The sequence below is a fragment of the Blennius ocellaris genome, assembly GCF_963422515.1.
Source record: "Blennius ocellaris genome assembly, chromosome: 11".
In the NCBI taxonomy this organism is placed as follows: domain Eukaryota; kingdom Metazoa; phylum Chordata; class Actinopteri; order Blenniiformes; family Blenniidae; genus Blennius; species Blennius ocellaris.
In genome coordinates, this window is record NC_137660.1 from 16,391,498 (window position 1) to 16,415,407 (window position 23,910).

The 23,910-nt window shown below is 40.6% G+C and overlaps 3 protein-coding genes across 5 annotated transcripts; 2 read left to right on the plus strand and 1 right to left on the minus strand.

The window, feature by feature from the left end:
* Positions 1-2,610: 2,610 nt before the first annotated feature.
* prpf18 (PRP18 pre-mRNA processing factor 18 homolog (yeast)) lies at positions 2,611-8,787 on the minus strand. 3 transcript variants are annotated; one of them, XM_080504339.1, is made up of 11 exons: positions 8,628-8,787; positions 7,730-7,807; positions 7,461-7,487; positions 6,079-6,180; positions 5,864-5,977; positions 5,457-5,603; positions 5,275-5,343; positions 4,876-5,016; positions 4,711-4,782; positions 3,790-3,945; positions 2,611-3,434 (listed from the first exon to the last, which is right to left on the minus strand). In XM_080504339.1, the coding sequence occupies exons 1-11, from the start codon at positions 8,691-8,693 to the stop codon at positions 3,354-3,356; spliced, it is 1,053 nt and encodes a 350-aa protein (XP_080360465.1). In that variant the 5' UTR covers positions 8,694-8,787; the 3' UTR covers positions 2,611-3,353. The 3 variants fall into 3 exon arrangements, with proteins under 3 accessions (XP_080360465.1, XP_080360467.1, XP_080360466.1); XM_080504341.1 differs by lacking the exon at positions 7,461-7,487; XM_080504340.1 differs by lacking the exon at positions 7,461-7,487 and having other exon boundaries at positions 7,724-7,807.
* Positions 8,788-10,906: 2,119 nt separating this feature from the next.
* Positions 10,907-14,764, plus strand: bend7 (BEN domain containing 7; the record flags this gene model as incomplete). Its single annotated transcript, XM_080505572.1, has 9 exons — positions 10,907-10,970; positions 11,550-11,627; positions 11,705-12,058; positions 12,291-12,410; positions 12,487-12,827; positions 13,293-13,400; positions 13,566-13,683; positions 13,800-13,913; positions 14,706-14,764. The coding sequence occupies 9 exons, from the start codon at positions 10,907-10,909 to the stop codon at positions 14,762-14,764; spliced, it is 1,356 nt and encodes a 451-aa protein (XP_080361698.1).
* A 2,456-nt stretch (positions 14,765-17,220) lies between these two features.
* On the plus strand, positions 17,221-23,830 carry sephs1 (selenophosphate synthetase 1). Its single transcript, XM_080505353.1, has 10 exons — positions 17,221-17,244; positions 18,844-18,966; positions 19,049-19,145; positions 19,353-19,456; positions 19,618-19,725; positions 21,030-21,184; positions 21,265-21,355; positions 21,459-21,558; positions 22,003-22,215; positions 22,611-23,830. Exons 2-10 carry the CDS (start codon positions 18,871-18,873, stop codon positions 22,823-22,825), a joined length of 1,179 nt encoding a protein of 392 aa, XP_080361479.1. The 5' UTR covers positions 17,221-17,244; positions 18,844-18,870; the 3' UTR covers positions 22,826-23,830.
* Positions 23,831-23,910: the final 80 nt, after the last annotated feature.

The window sequence follows — 23,910 nt, forward strand, 5'->3', positions numbered from 1 at the left end:
ACAATCACACTGCCCGGCCAGTCCACACGAAAAGCTCGAGCTTCAGTTTGAACCTACACGCTGGCAGGGCATTTCCCTGGAAATGCGTGAAGAGAGTGGTCAATCGGAAATGAACTGATGTGCTCATATTTTCTGTAACGGTGGAATAATGATCTCTTTATGCAACACAACAGGTGTCTTCAACTCTAGTGAAAACATTTAAAGAATAGCAAAATATCAAAATATTGTATAAAAACTCATGTTTCTTGATCATACTGCAAGCATTGATTGTTTATGGATGGATTTATTTATTTTTTTACCCATAATATTAGTGATGGTAATGTACTTTATCAAACATAAGAGCTTCCATACACAATGTCCTGTGCAATAAAGGGCTAGAAAACAATTAAGCATCCAAACATTTTTGCTTTGATTTCCACATTGGGATGCAAATATATGCAGTTACACAGGGTGATGGAGATAATCCTTCCACGAAGCCCGGGGATTTGAATGTGTTAATGACACAAAACAGATCCCTCACACGTCCCACTCTGACAACAGTCCTCCCCGTGAACAAAAGGAGCACACAGAGCAGGTTCTTTTCAGCTTTCCCACATCTTGTGGACAGTAATGGGGCTATGCATAGATTGGTGGTCATTAGACAATAAAACAAGTTTGTCCCCTCTATAGTGAATACAAACCCTCATTGTTCATCAGAGTTCAGACAGAACTGCAGCAGCATATCCTCCTGCAAACAACATGTGAAGAGGCCACCTATTGGTCTGCTGTCTTTTCAAACATGTTTGAATGGTTGCAGTGATCAAGATGATCAAGAGCCAAAGACAAAAAATACACAATATGATGATTCAGTGGGTCTTGTTTTGGTTCTACAAAGATGAATTCAGAAGGACGGAGGGACACTTGCTTTAAAGGAGTGGCATGCAATTACAAAGATTATCTTTCATATCATCTAAATTGGATTAAGGCAATTGGAGGATAGAACTATTATTAGTTGATTGTCAGTTTGATATGAAATATTTACTAAAAATAAATTTTACATGTCATTTATACTTGACATGACAGAGTATTCTTTGATATTCCCATTGCACAAATACATTTCTTGCTGTTTTCAGACATGAAAAGGCCCCACAGATAATATTATTTAGGACGTGATCTCAGTCTCTGGTGTAATGGTGCTCTAGTGAAACTGAATTGGTCATTCATACAATTCAAATATATACATTCATTCAGCCATTCATTTTCTTTGCTAATCTATCCTGGGGCTGATCCTGCCGACCAAAGATAGGGTTGGTTCTGTTAAAAAAAAATATATATTTCTGTGATGTAAATTGCCAGAGCATAAATTTGATCTTTAATGATAAGAATCCATCCTACACCAGACAAATTTGATCAAAAGTGTCATTTATATGTCTGTAATTCTAATCAACATGCATGCATTTGGTATTTATATATACAAATAAACACGGTAAGAGAGTTTAAGTCATTTCAATTAATAGCTGGCACAAATTCCCTCCAAAACCAATATATTTTAAATGCTTGTTAATTGGTCCACAGGTCGGTTGTTGACCTCGTGTGCATCAGAGTTAAAGATCCTTTAGTAAACCTGCAAATCAGTAACCCACTGTGAAAAATAAGCAGGTATGCAGTAGTTTCTGTTCCTACGACACAGCCAAAGGATGAAGCATAAAAAAGCTAAGTCATTTTTCGTTGACTTCAGTTACGTAGCCTTCCTGTATAATTTTGACCTCACTTGCTTTACAAGTCAAACATGTTGGCCTTATATCCCACTGTGTCAGCTGGTGTTTTGGACAGATCAGGTCAACATCTGCACACAATGTTTTTATTTTTTTTCCCCCCAGCAGACTCCACAGCGTGCAGTCGTGCTGGGGATTTAACTCTTGCAAAGTGTACAGTATGTGAATAATAATCTAATAATCTGTGTTTTCGCTGAGGCTTGACTATCATGTTAGCGGTCATTTTTCTGCGCGCTCGACCGAGGTTCCAAGGCCTTGGCAAACATCTCTGCCGACAGTGATGCATCAGATTACCTTGGATGGATTCCAAAATATTTGGCTTACTTCATCTCAAGGACTTGTAGATAAACCCTTTCAGGCAGAAGCAATTAAAATGACGTCGGGTCAAGGTTGCGTCTTGACTTCAAAGGTTTCTGCGTAACCCGAAAAAGGACTCACACTTCTTGACTGTACGGTTGGACTGCAATGTCCTGAAAGTAGTTTCAAAGAAAATCCAGCACCAGCAACCGTGTTCCTGCTGCCAACTGTCAACCCGCCCAGCTGAGGCCTCCACCCGTGACGTGCTTTGAGCCGACCGACTGAACCTGTGGTGACGCGCTTTCGGGCAGCCGAGAACATACTATCAACCGCGAGGAGATCACATCACCATGGTTACATGTGTAATAGGGTCAGCGTATGACGCTGGATGCTACCGTCTTATCAAGCTACTGGAGGGTTTCCATCAGCGTCAGACGCTGGTCTGATTTTAGAGTGCAGTCTCGTCATGCATCGTCGGCAGAAATGGGTACACTGCCAATGAATTTGTAACACAGTGGGCAACAAAAACCCTAGTGGGAGTCTTTTATTGGAGAAATAGATTCTCTGCAGATCTAAAAACAAAAAAACAAAAAACAAAAACATTCAGCAGTCCAGCTGCACATGGTGAGAGAAAGCTCAACAAAAGCAAATCAAAAAAATGGGCTAAAAGAAGAAAGGTTTGCTTTTTATACAGAATAAAAAAAAAAAAAAAAAACAATACCAAAGGTTAGAATTTAACTAGTCTTTATTTTCTCAAATGGATGTAACACAAGGATCGCTTTTAACAGGAAATTATGTGTATTTAGAGTTGATAAGATTTCCACTTCATTCTCTTTCCTTCTCAAATAATAGTTTGCAAGCCAACAGCGTGAAAATAATGAAGGTAACACAATACAAAAGAAATGTCTTTTCACAACCCAGAACAGGAGCGATAAGAGAAGCTCAAAATTCCCTCATTCGCGTTCTCAAAAGGCGTGGGGAGAGCCGTCAGTGTTAATGGTACAAGAGTATTTGGCCGCCATCCACGGGGAAAATGCTTGTCGGACTCGAGGGCTTCTGAGTGTTCTCTGCTCAAACCTGCACTATTATTATAACACCACTATGTACATATACGCATCCCTCCCCAGTCCTGTTTGAATAAAGCATTTTCTCAGACGCCACTTTCCCAAGAAATGCAACTCCACTTGAAGGCCCTCAGTGAATCATGACGGATGCGGGATTTCAACCACAGCATTTCCAACTTTAGATTGTGTTCAGAATGAAGCAGACGGGGCCTGGCATCAGCAAACATTAAGAAACAGGTTAGAGAGCGTTGTACTCCACACACTTTGATGGATCCGTTGTGAAATGTTTCTGGCAGATAGTCATCAACCTTTTCAGCCCCTGTAAAGAGAGAGGGGGGGGAAAATCATGTTATTTATATAAGTTTATGTGTATGTATTACTTTTAAATGTCTTTTTTTTTAATGTACTTTTAATGGCTGTGGAAATTTACAGCTGTTTACAAAGGGCAACACATGTTGTATGTTCAAATCATCTTAATAACATGTTTTCATTTAAAAAAAAAAAAAAAAGAAAGTCAACCATTCACAGTTGCATGTGTACCGTAACATGCTGACGTAATCCTGATTATGTGTGCCGAAGTTATAAGATCGTTGCTTTCCAGATTATCATGAGAAACGCCGTCCTGAACACAAATCCCACTGTTACAGGAAGTCAGATCCACTTCAGTGCGTTACCTGGATATATTTCCTCTGAGTCTCGTCGTTGAGAACGTGGGCCACGTGCTTGGAGAAGATCTTTTCTCGTCCGGTACGGGCGTGGATACCCACCATGGTCACACCGATAGGCCAGGGAGCGTTACCGATGGCCATCTGCAGATACGCGTCATTCGCCTAAAACACATGATACAGAGTTGTTGGAGCTTAAACTTAATGGGCACTCTGAGAGCCCAGGCCTCCACAAACGACAATGGGACACTGTTGATCAACACTTGCAGCTCCATGTGCCTGGATACAAAGTATTTCCAAAACAAATTATAATGACTTTCTCCCCAGCCTCCCGTGGACGTTATAATTTTTGTACAAGTGCACACGGTGTCAAAACTATCCAAGTTGAAATAATGTCTGGCGGAGAGTACTGTTAAAAAGTAGTAGTTTTAACCTCTATTGGCCTCCAATGGGCTGTGGATATGGTGGTAATGCAGGATGTTTTCAGTGGTTCATTTCCTGGCTCCTTCTTTATGTGTTGAAATGTCCCTTTTGAGACAATAAACATTAAGTTTCTCCCAAACCTGTGTGAGCCTGTTGTATGGCAGCCGTTACCATTGTGTGTGCTCAGTGGTGAATATGTCTAATAATCCCAAATTATATTCGACTGCTAAAAGTAGTGAAATCATATTATTATCGTAATATACGAAGCCAAACGCTATGATGACAATAGAAACTAAATATGAAACGGATCAAGAATCTTTCCTTCTCTTGGCTCTACACATGTTCACTAAGCTCAACAAAAACTTGATTATATTTTCCCAGTGCTGAAAATATTTCTATTTTCCTCACTGTGTCTTATTGAAAAGGCAAACTGAGGACTGGGCTGCTTGGCAAATAAAAAAAATGTTACAAAAATAAAATTAAAAATTATAAGTTGCACAAACAAACCTTAACATATTCTCTCTCCAACATGAATTTAATGATGTCTGTGATCGACTCCTTGATGTCAGCTGGTAAACTCTGGAAGAAAAAATAAAGAAATTGTACGACACATTAAATCCACACTACGTGAATCGTACATTAAAGTTTTATTACTTTCTCCACTAAAGTTACCTTCTTCCTGAGCTTCCTGAACAGAGGTTTGAGGTAAGACTCGGTCTGCGAGTGTGTTGCACTGGCCAGCTTGCCCTGAACACTGCGCTTCACGTGGTCTTCTCTGCGGTTCAGGTCTTTGGCCCACACGCCAAGAAGAAACTGCAATCCAACCGGGAAACGACGGTTAAAAACAACTGGGAATGAAAACCACTGGTGACAAAGTCTTTACAGTTTATGTCCATTTCCCTACCCTAAGCAGGTAGAAGAACCCTTAACATTACATTTCAACAGTACATTCAACTCCTATACATGAATAAAGAACAAGAACATTAAAAAGAAGCTCCAGTGGTGGTTTTTTTTTTTTTAATCCAACAGCTCCCTCTAGATCAGAGATAGAGAATAATGTTCTTGCCTTACCCTCAAAAACTTGTCAATAACGTCCTGATCGCCATCATCATCTCCTGTTCCCAGGGTGTTTCCGAGAGCCTGCAAGTTAATTTGTATCATAAAATCCAAAATCAAACACTGTATTGAAAGGTGATTGAAAAAAAACAAAAACAAAAAATGATTGAACAATTGGGGCTCATGGTCGATGGTACCTCAAGTTCCTCTATAGTGGTGTTTTCTTCGTGCACTTTCAGATCGTGCTGTGTGTCCACTTCCCCCGGCTCCGTTCCTCCAACGATCTCATTCAGATACTGCTGGTCGATCTTGTCCATCGCTGCTTTCAGGTCATTCCTTAATCCCTGACAACAGACACAACAGCAAATACAGCCAAGAGTTCATACATTTATATATATATATATACATATATATATATATATATTTTTATTTTTATTTTTTATTTTTTTTAATGAAAAACATTGGGTTGATCCTGTAAAGTAACAGTTGAAAGAAAGTTTGTATGGAATTGAAATAGTATTTCATTTCCAGGCTTCAGTATTTACATTCTTCTTGGCCTTGAAACCACATGTCGCATCCCACGCTTATATGAACTCAGTCCTACCTTGTTTACTTCGGGAGTCAGAATCTCTATTTTCCTGAGTCTCTGGAAGGCGTCGTAATCAGACTCGCCAAACAATCGAATCGGTTCGCCTCGCTCTCTGAGCCGTCGAATAACCTAACGCAGGCAGAACGACATGTAAGATGCAAACAGGCAAAGGTTGAGCTGGTGACATTGGGAGAAAGGTGTGTGAGAGATGCAGATGTGTGGCGACTCACCTCCTGCCGGGACAGTGTCATTGGCAGCTTCTCTTCAGTGAGCTCCAGCTCCAACACCGGATGAGCTGAAGTGGACGGTTCATCTTTTTCATCCTTGTCAATCTTTCAACAAAACAGAGACATGCTGACATTACTAGATTGATGTGGAGCATCAGAATCGAATCAGATGGAATCACTGCTGTGCAAACAGGGCAAATGCAAAATCTCACGTTCAAGAGGCCATGTGATTAAAGACGGCGAGTGTCACTAAAATTATTTTAAAGACAAATCAAACTCCCCAATTAAAGCCTTGACATAAAGATATTCTTCAAAATGACAACAGTTAAGAAACCCATGATATCTAATACTTCATATTTTCATTTGACCGTCGATTGAAATACTCTAAGCCTCATCAGAGGGTGAATCCTTTTTTTTCTTCTTTTTTTTGAGACAAGAAAACTCAAAGTATGCCTCCCGATCATGCTCAAACGGGAACATGCATGCCAGCACTTTTAGAGTGTGCTTCACAAAGCGCACTCTAAAAGAAAATGAAACATAACAAAAAGGCTTTGAAACAATCAATGACTCTTGCTTAAATGAAAAAATAAAAAAAAAAAGAGAAAAAAAAAGAAAGAAATTATAAAGTGTCAGACTTCTGTACCAAAACAATAACTTAACAGGTTTGGTGATTAATGCTTTGAAAGGCAGTGCAGACTAGTGACACAAGACCAGGAAACATTCAAAGTTGGAGTAAATTTCAAAGCTTGTCACAAATTGCAAAAATAAGAAGCAGAGCTTGATTCCAAAAAGATGACACTTGATTTCCAATAAGAGTCCCATGCTGAAATCCACACTGCTGCTGTGTCCCACTTTGGCTTTGTAGTTTCCTTTTCTTGGTCCCTTCCTTTCAGATGACTGATTAAATCATAGCGCTGTGCAGATATTCTTTTAGTGATTGTTACATGTATACCGACAATGGTGGAGTGACTCAAGTACAACATTGTTGAGTAAATCACTGAATGCATATAATTTGAAAAATATGAATGCTTTAAAATGTAGGTTTTTTTTTTTGTTATGCTTGAATTCCAATTATTTATATATTGATTTTGTTTTTCTTTTAAATCAATTTGTTAAATATAGATTTCAACAAGCTTTGCATCCAGTTAATTTAGATTTATTCAATGACCTAATTGAGAATTTGGTTCAGAAACATCTTCTTTATAGCGTCGTTTCTTGACAACGCCAGCTGGAAAATCAAACCATGTCCACCGTGTCAGTCCTACTTTCGCCCTTCACTGAGTGAACTTTAAGGAGGGGTTCCAAGGAAACGGAAGCTTTAGGACACAGTGAGTTTTCCTTTAATCATGCATCCTGTTTGCTATTTTCACAGTGCAGTGCCATACCTGGCTCTCAGGAGGCTCTCGCTGCACCTACAGATGCAGGCAGCAAAGGCAGGTTGGGGAAAAACAGCACAGTAAACACAAATACAGACACTAATGTACACCTGAGCATCAATACCGGAACTTTCTTTCGGCTTTCTGGACGTTGAAGTGGAGTATTATTTAGGAGTCACACTAAAAATGAGGTAAACCTGAAGAAAGGCAGTGACTTATTCATGTCCAGATGCAAGAATAGAAAGAGAGAAAGAGAGAAAAGTGATGCTAACATCAACCTTATATCCACATCGTATGAAGTATTCTTCTTGTTCCTTGCGAGTGAGCTCAGATCTTTTGAAGTATTTTTTGGATTCCTGGAAAGAAGAAGAGTTCATTTGAAGTATAATCTTTTCCATTATGACAAACACATAATACTGGCAGGGAAGCCTACGTAATACAAACCATCATGTACTGTAAACTACATTATCAGCATGTGCACCTTGTTTTAATCTACAAAACTGTCAAACGATTTGTTTTCAATCAACAAATAGGTATGGTGTAAATGAAGTTAGAATAGCTTTTATTCACCCAAATAAAACCAATGTGGCTCAGTTCACAATATGGTTTCTGTTTACATTTCCTCACAAAGAAAAACAACATGCATTTGATCTTTACATTATTTAATAACACTTATATATATAGATATATAGAGATAGATATATGTGTGTGTGTGTGTGTGTGTGTGTGTGTGTGTGTGTGTGTGTGTGTGTGTGTGTGTGTGTGTGTGTGTGTGTGTGTGTGTGTGTGTGTGTGGTTGTGATCAGCTTTGTTGCTTCAACCTTATGTTAATGTCTGCTACTACGACGTATAAATATAACATTACTAAGAAGAAGAGAGGTCGCAAAACATACAATTAGAGCCTATTAGCACGTATATTTTAGTGAGAACTATTTATGACTTAGCTTTCACAGATAAAAAGATATTAGATAGCCAGATTAATTTATTTTATAAACTAGTTATGAACCGTTATTTATACAGGATGACCCGTTGAGATACGGTGTCATTTATGGATCGTTTTAGAAAGACAAAGTAGATTAAAAATGAACAATTTAATACGGACTTCCGTGAGAAACACGTTAGAATCGACGCTAGCTGAGAAGCTAACAATAATAAGAGACTTCGTCAGACACTCACGTCAACGAGATTTTGCTCCTCAAGGAGTTTCCTCTTTCTCGCAATTTCAGCTTTGAGTATGTCCATTTCAAACTCCTGAAACTGGGGATAAAGCGTTGATTGTTGCAAAAAAACACATATGCAGCGCAGATGGTAGCTAAAATGCTAACATGCAACAGGAAGTTATCCACACAAGTCGCCCGGAAGTCGGAGCTTCACTCCAAGAGTACTCCTCTACTTTTCAAAATAAGAGTAGAAACAAAAACATGAGCCGTTTGATATTATTTCCACTGAAGCACACTGGTTATGCCATTATTTTCATTTGATTTCCATTTGAAATCTTTTAATCTAATTTCCTGCCATGAAGAATAATTCCATGGCGATGGCGATGATTCATTCCTCTTTCTTTTATTTAAACATGGCATGTGGGTATTTTTTATTTAAATGTTTGGGGGATGGGATATTCAACAATTTACAATGAGCAAAATATAAAGGATGAATATTTTATGCTTCCCTTAAGTCTTTTACTGATCAGATTGATCAAAATTCGAAATTTGTCTTTGGAAGAAATTTACACATCACACACAAACTAGAACACATTCCCAAAACAGTATTGATCTTCTAATGCTGCAGATTTTTATGGACTGGTATTCTGAGAAGAAGGACTAATAAACAATGTCTCTCCCAAAACTCTTTTGAGATGTCACATTCAAAATCACAGTCGTAAATGCGTTTCTTTCAAGTTGGATAGAAGAGATAGAAGATTCAATTCAATTCAACTTTATTTATATAGCACCACATACAACACAGTGGATTCTTGGCGCTTTTAACAGAGAGAAACACAACAAGATGAATGGATGGACATCAGGCCTCACTGTTGGACAGTGTCCAGCTCTCTCTTATGTCTTGATGAAAAAAACAAACAAAAAACAATTACAAGGTACTCTTGTTCTGTATTACTTTCTGTCAGACTCTTTCCTTTTCTGAAAATCATGATTATTATTTGTTTTCTAAAGTGCTGTTTGTGAACGAGCTTGATACAACCGATATTGTAATAATGGCCGAGGGCCAGTCAAATAGAGCCTGAAGGGCCACATCAGGCCTGGGGGGCCTATGATGCCAGATCTGGTATAGAAGGTGGATGGCTTGACGTTTACATCTTCATAGTCTGAAATTAATCCTTCAATGCACTCTTGCCAGTTTCAGGTGGATATCTACTTCAGGTGTAAAGTTATGAGCTGTTTGCTACTCGCCTCATACAAATGGTTGTGGTCTCTTCTATTAGACTAGAACAGGCACCTGATGGAGTGCATCCCTCCGCCAATACCACATTTGTTTGTGGAACCAAGTTAGCATAATTGGCATGATAGCTGTTAGCTCATATTGATGGTAACTAGGTAGGACAGGTAGCTGCATCCCTGTGTGAAACACTGAGCAGGGAGCGTCGCCATGGCAACAGACGCTGATCTCTGGACCCTCTGAGGAAGGCTGCTGCTGTTGCCGAAACATTTCAGCAATGTAAAAATATTTCCCTGCATTCAAAAAGAATTCAAAGAGGTGCAGATCCTTGGATCTCCTTTGATTTATTCCACCAGATGCCTATCTCATGCTCTTTGTATGGGAAATTTTTGGTAATTTTTGTGGGATTTCTTCGGAAACAGTTGGCCATTCATGTTCCAAAAGCTAATCTGGTCTTGGATGATAGCAAATCATACCTAAACATTTATTGCAATTTGTGTGTTTTTTGCGAAAAGTTGGTCAAGTACATACACACACACACACACATACATACATACAAGTTTCGTTGGCCAAGGATGCAATCAAGTAACTCCAGGGCTCAAGTGAGAAACAATAAAAAGAAAAGTTCATGTGCTCTGTCTGAGAGATATTCTCATTACTGCTCCAGTTCAAATCCCAGTTCATTGTCTGGACAGCAAATGTGTGGCTCGACCTTTCAGATGGGAACATACCATCAGGTGGCGCAAAGGGATATGTGACGAATTTTTTAATATTAAAGTCATTAATTTATTTAGCCTACATGGAGAAAGGGAAGAACCGGGCTCCTGTTGGGGGAGAGCGCGGATAACACAGCAGCATTTATCAGATCCTTTTCAGCTCCACACGGTGAAAAGCAGCCGATGACAGGATCTGTAGTGCAGCCTGAGGAGAAATTTAACTGATTAATATTAAGGCAGACGGACAGTCATTCATTTTGTCTCTCAGGAGAGACCGGTTTTTTTTTTTCCCTTCTTCTTCTTCTTCTTCCCGGCAGCACGATTTAGTGGATAATCCCTGTGAAGATGGAGTTTGGTGAAAGGAAGAGGAGAAGGAAGTCGCAGAGCTTTAAACTGGTCACGGATGAAGGTAGGCAGCAGAGACCTTGCGAGACGCGCGTCTGTGTGTGTCTGGATGTTTGTCTGGCGCTGTGTGCCCGCAGCTCAGACGACTCTGTAAACAAAAGCGATGGCCACGACACTGCCCGGGCTCTGCCTCCATTCTTTTAATCATTCAAGTATAACATCTAAAAAAAAAAAAAAAAAGCCTTTCAGGACACGAGTGCACCCGTGGCTTATTGTAATTAGATTTTCTTTCATGCATTAAGTCAGCAAACAGTACAAATGTGGGTGAATTAGGAAAAAAAAAATGTTGCGCAGTCTGATCGTGTCACATGTAGAATTAACTGTTCACTTTTGGCTGGTATAGTGAAAGCGGCGGATCACCTCTCGTCACTACACTACTTCATACTACCTACAGGTGGTGGATTCTGCATGGGATGGGAGGGGGTTGTGCTTTGTTTGACATCACAGCTCATCACCTTGCACAAGCTTCAGTATTATAGAAACAAAGGCCGCAACATCGTTCTGTAACATCTGCCACAGTTTTTTTTTCCTGTGTGTTTTTTCTCTGTCTTTTTTTTTTTAGTCTGTTCTTTTTTTTTTGCAGATTTTGATGCTTCGTACATGATAAACTCCAGCTGTAAGGATGGCGATGGTGAACCTAAAGACGCAGCTGTACCTGATGGTATGTGTCATCTTAATGACGAAGTCCTTTAACAAATCACTGCAGAATTCACTAATTATGTCCACGTTCTTCTGCAGTTTGGCTGGAGGATGAGGGCATGGAGATCAAAAGGCAAATCACAGGAATGATGAGGCTTCTGAGCGATAAGGGCAGCAGGGTATATCACCGGGTTGGAACGGAGCAGGATGGCATAACGGTGGAGCCTCGGGAGAGACATCTGAACTGGACACATCAGCCGGCACTATTATCTCTTGTGTCAGAGGACCAGCAGAGCAACAGCTGGAACTCTGCAGGTGGCCTCGGTCCCGCGCCTTCATCTGTGTCCTCTTCTATCCTGAACGGTCCAGGCGGTGGCCAGTACAGCACCCGAGCCCAAGACTTCAGGATCCTTAACAACACAAAGGATTTAATCAAAGTGAATGAAGCTAATGGTACGTCCCCAGTGTTTGTTCAATAAGAGGGAAAACTACTGCACACTACACGGATTGTCTGTACCTGATGTTATGTAATAGAGAGCAAATTCTGGCAGACCCTGACGGATGTTAAAACATGCACACAGACACACTCCTGTTGTCAGAAGTATAGTTTTTGAAAGCAAATTGTGCTCATATAAGCATGCATGCATGAGTGAACTATTACTAACCAGCACCACCGGGTTTCCAGTGGATGTCATCCCTCCTGCTGTGCCAGAGCTCCCTTGCTGTATGTGCAACTGTAAGGGCACCTTGCAGGCTATTTTGCAGGAACTGCGCGCCATGAGGAGACTGATGCACACCCAAAAAGGTCAGTGAGTTACCAAATACACACTGTGTGACCGAAAGGGGGAAACAAAATACAATGTGTGGTGTGTCTTTCCCAGTATCTTTAGAGCGGCAGGAACAGGCAGCATCCTCCTGCCAACCTCGTCTTGGTCCGGGCCCAACCCCTTGCCGTAGGCCCCGAAAGAGGAGGCCAGTCTATAAGGTCACCCCGCTGGCAACATGCAGCACTAGAATGGCCTCTACCCCCCCGGAGGCATCATCCCATAAAACTGTACTGTCACAATCTGGAAATCAGGAGAAATGTGAAAAACAAGACTCGTCCTCCCCAAACATTCATCCAGTTGCCTCCGATGTTTCTGTGCCTCAAAAAGATCCGGTCCCTGCACCCAACACTCCAAATAATCTCCTAAGCCAACAAAGGGAATGTCAAACTTTAGAGGTAACATGTTTTCTCGCGTATGCTTACTGATGTGGGCATATTTTTACGATGCTTTCTTTTTTTTTTTTTATTATCTCTAATTTATTATTCAAGTCGACTTACCATAATAATAGTTTCTGTCATTTTAAAATGGAGTGAAAGTTTATATTTCTCATACAGTATGTGATAAATATAAATGTAGGTATAAAAACCTTTTTATGAAACAACAAAGTTCTGTCTTTGATGTCTTGAAATCTTAAAGAACATTTAAAAACCATTAGCCTCATTTGCCTTCACTAAATATCACCTTTAATGTCAACTGCCATGCTTTGAGTCTCAGGGGAAGTGTGAGACCCCGGGAGGCTGTTATGTTTTGTATATACTTCTTCATTTTAAAGTCTACAACCACCAAATCTTCATATAAAGCGAGACCTGGTGACAATGGCTTCATGCAATACTTAACACTGTGTTGTGATTATTTCACAGTCCGAGGTGCGTCTTGCAGAGGATTACGACGTGTTTATTTCAAAGGCACAGCTGGACTCCATTCTGGTCAACTATACACGCTCAGGCAGTCTGCTCTTCAGAAAACTGGTGCGTATTTATAGTTTTAAGACCAAGTTTGATATATATACTCTTGATGATAATTAATAGTTTCATATCTAATTAAAAAAGGATATCATATTTTCTAATTAAAATTTGAAGAACACATAATTGTGAGTTTTAACACAGACGGTCTATGCAAACTGGTTGATTTAGGTGTGTGCCTTCTTTGATGATACCACCCTGGCCAGCTCTTTGCCCAATGGTAAAAGGAAGAGAGGCCTCAATGATAACCGGAAGGGCTTGGACCAGAATATTGTGGGTGCCATTAAGGGTAAGGTGAAGAAAGGTGCTAAAGAGTTATAAGCAGTCCCATCTGGGACAAAGCACAACAAATACAGTCACAGTCTGTGTGGAAAGGTAATGATTGACAGTGTTCATTGTGTGTAGTGTTTACAGAGAAATACTGCACAGAGCACAGAATAGAGAAGCTGCCTGGGCCGCGAGACTGGGTTCAGATACTTCAAGATCAGATCAAACTTGCCAGGAGAAGGCTGAAAAGAGGTTTGCTGCTTACTTCGTTTATTTTTAAATGTAGTAAGACTTCAGTGTAAATAGAGCATGTATATTTTGTTTAACACAATAATCGGTTCGTAGCCGTGTCGAAAAGATAGGAGGTGTTTTTAATTTTTGCGTTTAACTACATTGTTTTGCTTGGTTCCGCAGACGCTACAGAAGCAGAAACCTCAAATGGACTCTCAATGAGTATGGCATCATAGCAGACAGGCGCGCGCACACACACACACACACACACACACACACACACACACACACACACACACACACACACACGCACACACACACACAACAAAAACCCAAGGCATTTATGAAGTTGTCTGCTTTAACTGCTCTCTGGCTGCACCTTTCTCTTCACATCAGCGCTCCAACTTACGTCTTCCCATCAGCCCCCCTCTGAGCGCACAATGGCTTTACCTCTCTTCAATTCATTGTCGCAACACACACATTCACATCAGTCGGTGTGTGCGTGTGTGTGTGTGTGCGTTGTGAAATTTTGTGTTGCGGGCTCGCTCATTGGCTCATAGGTCTTTGTCATGCTGTCACGGTGACATTTGACATTTTCACGCAGCTTCCCAAAATGTCAGCTAATTATCTTCACACCATGCACCATATCCCCTCTCTCACCTCTATATTTCACCCTGGTTGTCACAATGTGAGTTCCCGTTCTGCTGTATACAAATCAGTTACGTATTTTAAGTTTTTAATACTTTTTTTCCCCCCCACCTTATAGATGTCTTAAATGTTGTCGTTCTTTTTCATGTATTTTGTTCTTTACAGGTTGCGAATATAACAAGCCTGGGGGTGTGGAGCAGACAGTGATGAATACAAGTGGATGAATCAGCAGCTGCCACGATCATCATTCAGTGGATGGATTGATTCCCCCCCCCCCTCCAACTTGACACATGGCCACTTGTTTCTTTTACTTGACTGCTATATGCAAACTATTGTAACGGGTAAATTACAGTAACAAAGGAACCAGAAGCTTAATGACACTGCCCTGTTCCTTATATACACACATACACACTCTATATTTGTGATCTTTAAGAGTTGGATTAACATTAAAACAATGGGATGATGAACTGCACAGCTCATATGTAATAGAATAAGTCAATGACTATTGACACAATAGGCATAAGCCTTAAAAAAAAAAAAAATTCAGTTTTTGTTCAATTTATGTGAAAGGTCACAAAGCTTAAAGGAGACATAGTACTGTAACAATATAGTATTCATATATTTTGCATAAATTCCATTATACAGAGAGGTTTCCATTGTGGATTGTGCCTTTTAAGTGCCCTGTATTTCAGTGGGTTGTATGGTGCATTATTCAACTTAAAACATCACTTAAAAAGTAAAATATGTAATGCATTGCTGCAAATAATGAATTGATAGCATCCAGCTCATTGGAAATATCAAATATACAATATTTATTGATTTTTTTTTCTATTTTGTTTTGTCATTATTAGAATCCTTACGCTATGCATATCACTGCTGTTGTTATCAACTATGTCATTGGATTAAGTATATCCATTTATTTTCTGCTCGTAGTGCACATGGAATTAATAGTTGTCTCCCTAAATAAATCCAGTTTCTTGACAACTGAGCTTTTGTGTTGTTGTTATTATTATGCCATCCCAGCGGTGACCAAAGTGGCCTGTTGGACTTGTGCTGAAAATAGTGGCGAGTTCAAACAACATAATTAGAAAATATTAGTTATTTACTTTAGCAAAGAAATTACACAAATATATCCATACAAATATGTAACAGTCTGATTAAGAAAAATAACTTTGACTTCGACTTGCATGGTGGCGCACGGGTAAGCCTCAGTGTGAGAATGCTGCACGTCCAAATACTGGTCTCTCTGTGTGTGGGTACAGCATGTGAGCTCAAAAGGTGACTCTAAATTACCCATAGATGTGAGTGTGTCTGGTTGTCTGTCAGTGTGTTTTCCATACGATGGACTGGCTATTTGTCCAGGTTGCACCTGCCAGTTATCTGAGACTGGCTCCAGCACCCCACAACCCTGCACAGAACAAAGCGGTTTAGAGTATAGATGGATGGATGAACTGACTTCTAAATTTTGATCTTGAAATGTGACACAAAATTAGATGAACTCATACAATTTTGCAAGTGTTTTGAAATGACGAGTCACAGTTTTTGACTGTTAAATACTTAATTTGATTGTAAGAGTGAACAGTACTACTGTAACTCCTCAGAAAGTTTGTAAATATTAGTCTCTTGTAATACACAGTTCCTCTGAAGTAAATCTCAATTTGAAAAAGCTATGCTGAACAGACTTAACAAGACCAATACTAGTAACTTCCAGGTTACACTATTTCCTTAAATAACATTAAAAAATTGGAGGACTCTATTGGGAAACAACAGTTTCAATATATCTCCATATGTTATGCAAAGTTTATAAATAATTGGTAATAAACCTCGACCTGTTGTGGTTAATTTGTAGGGCAACAGTAAATTAAAAGTATGTCTGTTGTGATTTTGTAAGGAAACGGTATGCGCGTTGCATTTGGAGGTGCATTTGTAGGCTGAATTTTGTTACTGTAGGTGCATTTGGAGAGAAACAGTAAATAACAGATATGCAAATTGTTTAGTAGGTGCACTTGCAAACTGCATGATGTGTTCCTGTAGATACACTAAAGAGGGATCAAGTAAATTAAATATTTGCATGTTGTGGGTGTGTATGCGCACTTGCAGGCTGCATGTTGTTTATGTGGGTGCATTTGGAGGCTGCATATTGTGTTTTTGTTGGTACACTTTGGAGGGAAAGAACAGATTAAAGGAATGCACGTTGTTCCTGTATCTGCTCTTGCAGGCTGTATATTATGTTTGTAGATGCAAGTGTAGGGGGACAGTAAATTAAAGGTAGGCACATTATGTGTTTCAAGGTGCGCTTCCAGACTGCCTGCTGTGTGTTTGTAGGTGCAGTTGGAGGGAAACAGTAAATTAAAGGTACACTCCATTGTACGGATTTTGTTGCCAGACCTTGCAGCGCATTAAAGGGGATGTTGAAGCCGCCACTGTGCGGAGAAAGGACCCTTTGAGGTTTGCTCACTTTCCTCGTTGCATTATAAACTTCCTTTTGCTTTTAAAAAACTGAGATGTAACTGAATAACCAAGCCTATTGAATCGCATTTAGATCCACACAGGCGCTTTGGTTTTAGGGCTTCCAGTTCGGAGTTAAAAGAGACAAGCTTGTGCTTTTTGGTCAGGCAATATCCACGGACGCCAGTTTGTGGCCGCGGTGCATTGTGGCTCGGTCCCCACTCTTCTGTCTGGATCCGCCGCTAACGTGAAGCTGGTAAGGAGAAACTACTTAAAGGGGAAATGTAGCACGAATATAACTCCGCTTTGGTCCTAAAATCTCATCTGGGGCCGTTGTAAACACGCGTATTGCTCCGTATCAGCACAGACTTTGCACATGTGGCCAACGCGGCGTTATTTTATTGGTACTAACTCTGATGTTGCACACATCGCATGGCGAAGGGCAGGAAGGGGTTAATTTTTTCCGCCGCCGACATTTTTGTTCGGCGCTCGATTGCAACTTTTTAACTTTACGCGTGAGACCGGCCGACGCTCCGTCCGGCGGAGACGAGGCCGTGTTCGCTCGTTATGTGCACGGTGCGCGCCCGGAAGGCGCCCCGCGGGCGGCCGCCTCGGAGACTCCCGGCTCTTTGTTGCGTGGAGCCGCTTGTGCTCCTCATGTGTGGATCGGCGGCTGTTAGCCAGAGCTAGCCACTCAGCACCAAACTGCCTTTTCCACCAAAACAAACCGACCCGAGGAGGTGTAGCTGTCAGTATCGGCACATTACACATCGCAGTGGCGCTCTGAGTGGAGTGATATGCTGTACATGTTTACATCGGGTCATCACTGATGACGAGCGAGTGCCTGAGGGTTGAATGAACTTGGGATCGTTTTTCTGTCCTGAACACTACCTGGACTAAAAAACACCCCCACTCCTCTGAAAGCTCTCACCAGTTAAAACACTCATTGTTGAGCAATAAGACCCCCTGCTTCTGTCAGGTGGTGGAGCTTTTCTCGTGATGAACTTGAGCTATGAGATCAGTTCACAGCTGCCACTGAAGTGATGTGTTGCCGCTGAGAATCAAGTAGTCCCGCCCACATGTTTGCAAATAAAACTGGCTCTGTGTGCCAAATGCTTTGAGTTACAAAAAACCAAACAAAAAACACAACCTAAAACGAAATAAACCAGCTGTACATGAACTAAAATGCATTTGATCTACATGTCATAGCAGCAAGTGGTAATTTAATGTTACTGTATGAGAAGTTGTCTTGTTTAACCCTCCTGGTTTTTATAGCTCTTATTTGTTGTGTGTCGTCTTCTGTAGAAGTGCAGCTAATATGCCAACTGTTGTTGGTTTAATTTAATTTTGTGTGGAGGTCTGAAGGTGTTTCTGCCATTGCACAATGGTTAGTCAAATTATTTGACCAGATTAGCTACAGTAAATTTATATTCACATTTCCCCGGATCATCATACATATTAAAACTGGGTTGGATAGAAATAATGCCTATGCTCTTTAAATAATACCTTTACCTCTGCACAAAGTTTGCAGATATCTTTATATTGTGAATAGTAAGTAGGTACATCCTGGGAGATACACTCAGATACAAAGCAACAGCTTTATACTGTTTATAATGTTGGTTATACATAGATAAATGCAATTGTGATTAGTTCCTTGAGATTATGGGGTTTTTGTGTTACAGATGCTGTACTAATGGATTCATTGTTGTGATGTACAGCTCAGCACATATGTGTATAATGTTGTAAAACATTTCCACGCAAGTCAAATAATAGACTTCTCCATGGATCCCTTAACATGTTTCTATGTTTCTCATCACATTCCTTTGCTTTGTCCCGGTCCTTCCTGTGGCTCCAGTGGTGACGACCCAGAGTTTTTCCAGACATGTCTGTGAGGGAGTCTTTTAACCCTGAAAGCTATGAGTTGGACAAAAACTTCAGGCTCACCCGCTTCGCAGAGCTCAAGGGCACAGGCTGCAAGGTTGGTTGTGCATCTCAACACGTGCATTGCTTGCCTGATCAAACATGTTCAATAAAGACATTGTGATATTTTGTGACGACAGGTCCCTCAAGAAGTGTTGCAGAAGCTTCTAGAAACCCTACAGGAGAACCACTATCAGGAGGATGAACAGTTTCTTGGGGCAGTGATGCCTCGATTAGGTAATTATGATCTTCGTGTAGCACTATGGCAGGTGTTCATTGTTGATTTAATAACATTAACCAAGTTATGGACTACTTAAAAGACAAAAATGAGCTTGAGATAATTTTTTACTGCTTTATTAAAGCACACACGAAAAAGTAAAATCTACAACTTGTGTTTAAAATGTTTTTCTTGCATCTTGCATTTTTCTTTTTTTCCATTTTAAGGCATCGGCATGGACACATGTGTGATCCCCCTCAGACATGGAGGCCTTTCTCTTGTCCAGACAACAGATTACATCTATCCCATTGTAGATGACCCCTACATGATGGTATGGTGTCCTTCTATTCCTTGTACTTTACGTTGTTTCTCTTAATTCTCTGTGCTTGTCAGAAGGGGAAGAACAGAACTGTTGAATGACTTATCTGTGCATTTTAATTTAGGCACCATTGATACTTCCCATGAATAACATTTGGTGTTTCTATTCCGTAGGGAAGAATTGCTTGTGCCAACGTTTTAAGTGACCTGTATGCAATGGGAGTGACGGAGTGCGACAACATGTTGATGCTTTTGGGTGTCAGCAACAAAATGTCAGAGAAAGTAAGGGACATATCACTTCCATTTTCATTACTATCGACTGAGAGAGCAATTTTAATTCTGATCGGTTCTTTTACCACCTCACTGCCAGGGGATTTTTAGTTTTGCCTTCTTTTTAACCTCTCTGCCACGTATAAAGAATGTTTAAAAAAAAAAAAAAACAGCAACAAACAAACAAGATATTGAAAGAAAATAAAACGATTAAAGTGCTGACAAGGCACGTTTAATAATAATCTATCGTATTGATTCATGATTTCTATTTTTAAACATAAGTGATAAAGAAAATCAATATCATCCACTTCTAAAACCAAGGCCTCTGTTGTCCTGAAATTAAAAGGTGATGCTGCTGAGACACACTGTTATGTTGCATTATAGAAATATATGGGCTTTGTGGTTCATTCACACACATCTTCTGTGGCATATTACAAGGCTTTAAAAAAAACAAAACATATATGTATAACCAACACTTTTTTCTTAGTTATATTTTGTTCACTGAGAGTTTATCACATCACTGAAAATAATGATCAGTGCATCAATGCTGGCTCAATTCAGTGTTCAGTGCTTATTTTCATTGAGACAGAACCGAATGAAAAGAGAACTGACAAATATGTGTGCAAATGTTATTTATATGGGTCTTCTCACAGGTACGAATGACAAAGTGCTTCACAATAAGATGCAATACGACTTGTAAGCTAATTAAATCCTTCTCTTTATACAGTTCAGCTGCTTTTTATGAGTCAAATCAGTTTGTGTGTTTACAAAATTCAAAAGCTTTGAAAGAGCAATATATCTGGATGGCGTCAGCATAGAGAGGATAAGAACTGGCTTTGTTAACTTCTAGTAATTTGGCCAAGAGGGAATATGTACAGAAGGGAGAGAATCAGACCCAGGACAGATCCCTGGGGTACCCCACAGGGCAGGTCTGCCTAATCAGACATCACTTCATTTCGATAAACACCGAAATAGCTCCCAAATAGACAGGATGTAAATCATTAAAAAACAATACCAGTAATCCCACTCTGATACTTAAGCCTGTTCATCATGATATTGTGATCGATGGAATCAAAGGTAGGAAGATCCAGTAGAAGCAGAACTGTCTACGTTCCAGAATTGTCATTTAAAGTTTCTCGTGACTCGAAACTTAAAGTGAAGCAGTTTCAATGACATGCTTGGATTGTTCGATCCGGCTTTTATTAAGGAGAATACAGCAACACTTGTAGGATGAGGACACAAGCTTTTTTATTTGAGATCTTTTTTTGAAACAAATATAAAATATGTCTGACATTACAACTTTTTCTTTTTAACAGGAAAGGGACAAAGTCATGCCACTCGTCATCCAGGGGTTTAAAGACGCGTCGGAGGAGGCGGGCACATCTGTCACCGGAGGACAGACGGTATTAAATCCCTGGGTAGTGATGGGAGGAGTCGCCACAACGGTCTGCCAACCCAACGAGTTCATCATGTAGGATCGAGCTTCTGGATCACATTCCTCTCATTCGAGTGTTCGTCCATTTAACCGACACAATTTCTGACACTTCCCAGGCCAGACAACGCCGTGCCAGGCGACGTGTTAGTGTTAACCAAACCTCTCGGAACGCAAGTAGCTGTGGCGGTACACCAGTGGTTAGACATCGTAAGTGTGTCTGTACACTCGCGAGTGCATTGAGGCTTGCAGTTGTAATTTGATGACGCCTTCTAATGCCATTTGTTGTTAACCGCTCTCTGTGACTGGTCAGCCTGAGAAGTGGAACAAGATTAAGCTGGTGGTAACACAAGAAGACGTAGAGCTGGCCTACCACGAAGCCATGATGAACATGGCCCGGCTCAACAGGACAGGTAACAACATTACCGGCGTGTATGAATACAGATACACTTTCATAACTAAGCCGCATGGGTTTTTTTTTTTTTAATTTAGATTCCCTGTTAACTTTGGTAGGATGCTTCATCTTCAGCTGTTTTTAGAGTGGCGCCCTCTGCTGCAGCAAAGAAGAATTCAGCACCATTTGTGGCTGAATTCCTTCTCATAAAATTGCTGGTCTATAAAAAAACAAATTCTAATAATAATCCGGAGATGGGGTTCAAAGTGTTACTTAAATGAGTTGAAGCATTGTTTCGTAAGTGCCATTGATTTGCCTTGTTGTTTGAAGAGGCTGTTTCTTTGTGCAAATGTAGAAATCTTTATACGTTTGACTTAACGTCACCCTTGAACACACACCGGAACCAAACACCGTCCACGTCCACGCGTAAGTTTCTATTGTCTCCTTGTGTGTCTCCGTGTAGCTGCCGGTCTCATGCACACCTTCAACGCTCACGCAGCCACCGACATCACGGGGTTCGGCATCCTCGGCCACGCTCAGACGCTGGCACGACAACAGCGGAGCGAAGTGTCGTTCGTCATCCACAACCTTCCAGTACTCGCCAAAATGGCCGCCGTGTCGAAGGCCTGTGGGAACATGTTTGGACTCATGCACGGCACCTGCCCGGAAACATCCGGTATAATGTGCTCCCGCCGTTTGTCTGTTTTGCATGCAGTGGTATTCACGGTGTTTAAGGGCCGTCATACAGGCGAGCCAAATGCTCAACAGTGATACAATTAAAGCACTTGTGATTTATGAGGAAAGAAAGCGATGCAGGATGGAAATGGTTTCAAGGACAGTTCACTGTGCCGGTGATCCACCATCTCATTGTGTAGGATGAGTCTCACTCAGCTCAGTAGCGTCAGTTGAAATGAGAAACGTGATTCTTTTAGCCTTCCCCTAGTCTGGGGTTGGAAAGAAAAGAAAACACTAGAGAAAGAGAACTGAGAATTCACCAGTACTGTCACACATTTAAAAAAAAAAATCACAAGTGAAGATTCATTCACACAAACTTGTTTCATTTATTTACAGGAGGCCTGCTGATCTGTTTGCCCCGGGAGCAAGCGGCCCGCTTCTGCGCAGAGATCAAATCCCCAAAATACGGCGAGGGCCATCAAGCGTGGATCATCGGGATTGTGGAGAAAGGAAACCGCAGCGCTCGCATCATAGACAAGCCTCGAATCATAGAGGTGGCGCCGCAGGCGGCCACGCAGAACGTCAACCCAACACCCGGCGCGACTTCCTAGTGCTCCAGTGGGGCGTCACAGATCAGGAAATTAAAGCTCTACTGAGAGATTTTAGACACATAAACATCAAAACCATCCTAGAGTGTTGAAATATATACACAAAATACTATGTACACAGAAAAAAGACTGGGTTGGCGCTTTGTTCATGGAATAAAACAAACGAAATGAAAAAAAAAAAAAAAAGCCCTCCTCAGTGGCTAAGCGGGCATGTCGCCACCCAGTGGACTCAACTTGCAGTATCTCCATGATAATTGGTAAGAACTAGAGAACTCAAATTCCATTTGCCTTTGGTGTCCGTTGTATTCTGTTTTGTTAAGTGTGCTTGACTGGCAGGCAGCTTCTGATAAGAGAGTGACCTCAAGACAATAACCTGATAGTTTTGATTCATTTTGAGTCTCAGGACGTCTGGAGTCTGTTGCCTCCTCAGCTCTTTTAAAAAGAAAATTGCTCTTATCCCGCAAGCAGACGACGTATGGTGTTTTTGTTTGTTGTCTATTCACTTTGTACAGTTATAAAGCTTAGTTTTAGTTCATTACCGTAACTGATGCCTTGAAAGAAACCGAGTGTGACCAGAATGGCTTGTTTTTTTGTATTACTTTGAATTTTGTATTGTTTCCACCCAAACTAATAAATACTGAAATAGGAGAAGGTTTTGTTTTCAGTGCTTTTGAGCTGCAATTGTTTCAAAAATACTGAATCGTATTGGATATCGATTTGAACAACTTTCTAGGAGTCCTTTTAACTAGCATTAGTCATAAATCAAGGGTAACCCTCATAACACACGAATCTTAAACTATCTATTCCCAATGTGTTTAATATTTGAGGTCAAATAAAGATCAGAAAGATTGAATAATTGCATGAACATTGAGTTAGTAGCGCTCAGCAAGCTTGTTATCGGTTGCCTCTGTTGAAGACCTGATGTATTTGATTTTCATTGAATGACACCAGAGGGTGTACTGAGTAGTCTGACATGCAGCAATGAATCGTGAGAATTTAGCTCTGTGTGTGTGTGGATCCCGATAACTGGGAGGAACCTGCAAATGTTCAGAAACAAGAATCTTGTTTATCCCACCTCTTACAATAAA

What these genes read in the sequence shown, in the direction of transcription:
- sephs1 (XM_080505353.1), top strand. Translation starts at nt 18,871, where the DNA reads ATGTCTGTGAGGGAGTCTTTTAACCCTGAAAGCTATGAGTTGGACAAA. An exon ending in TACACCAGTGGTTAGACATC is followed by an intron (nt 21,356 to 21,458) that starts GTAAGTGTGTCT and finishes GTGACTGGTCAG; the next exon opens with CCTGAGAAGTGGAACAAGAT. An exon ending in GGCCCGGCTCAACAGGACAG is followed by an intron (nt 21,559 to 22,002) that starts GTAACAACATTA and finishes GTCTCCGTGTAG; the next exon opens with CTGCCGGTCTCATGCACACC.
- prpf18 (XM_080504339.1), bottom strand. Translation starts at nt 8,693, where the DNA reads ATGGACATACTCAAAGCTGAAATTGCGAGAAAGAGGAAACTCCTTGAG. An exon ending in TCATACGATGTGGATATAAG is followed by an intron (nt 7,488 to 7,729) that starts GTTGATGTTAGC and finishes CTGCATCTGTAG; the next exon opens with GTGCAGCGAGAGCCTCCTGA. An exon ending in CTCAGAGGAAATATATCCAG is followed by an intron (nt 3,435 to 3,789) that starts GTAACGCACTGA and finishes CTCTCTTTACAG; the next exon opens with GGGCTGAAAAGGTTGATGAC.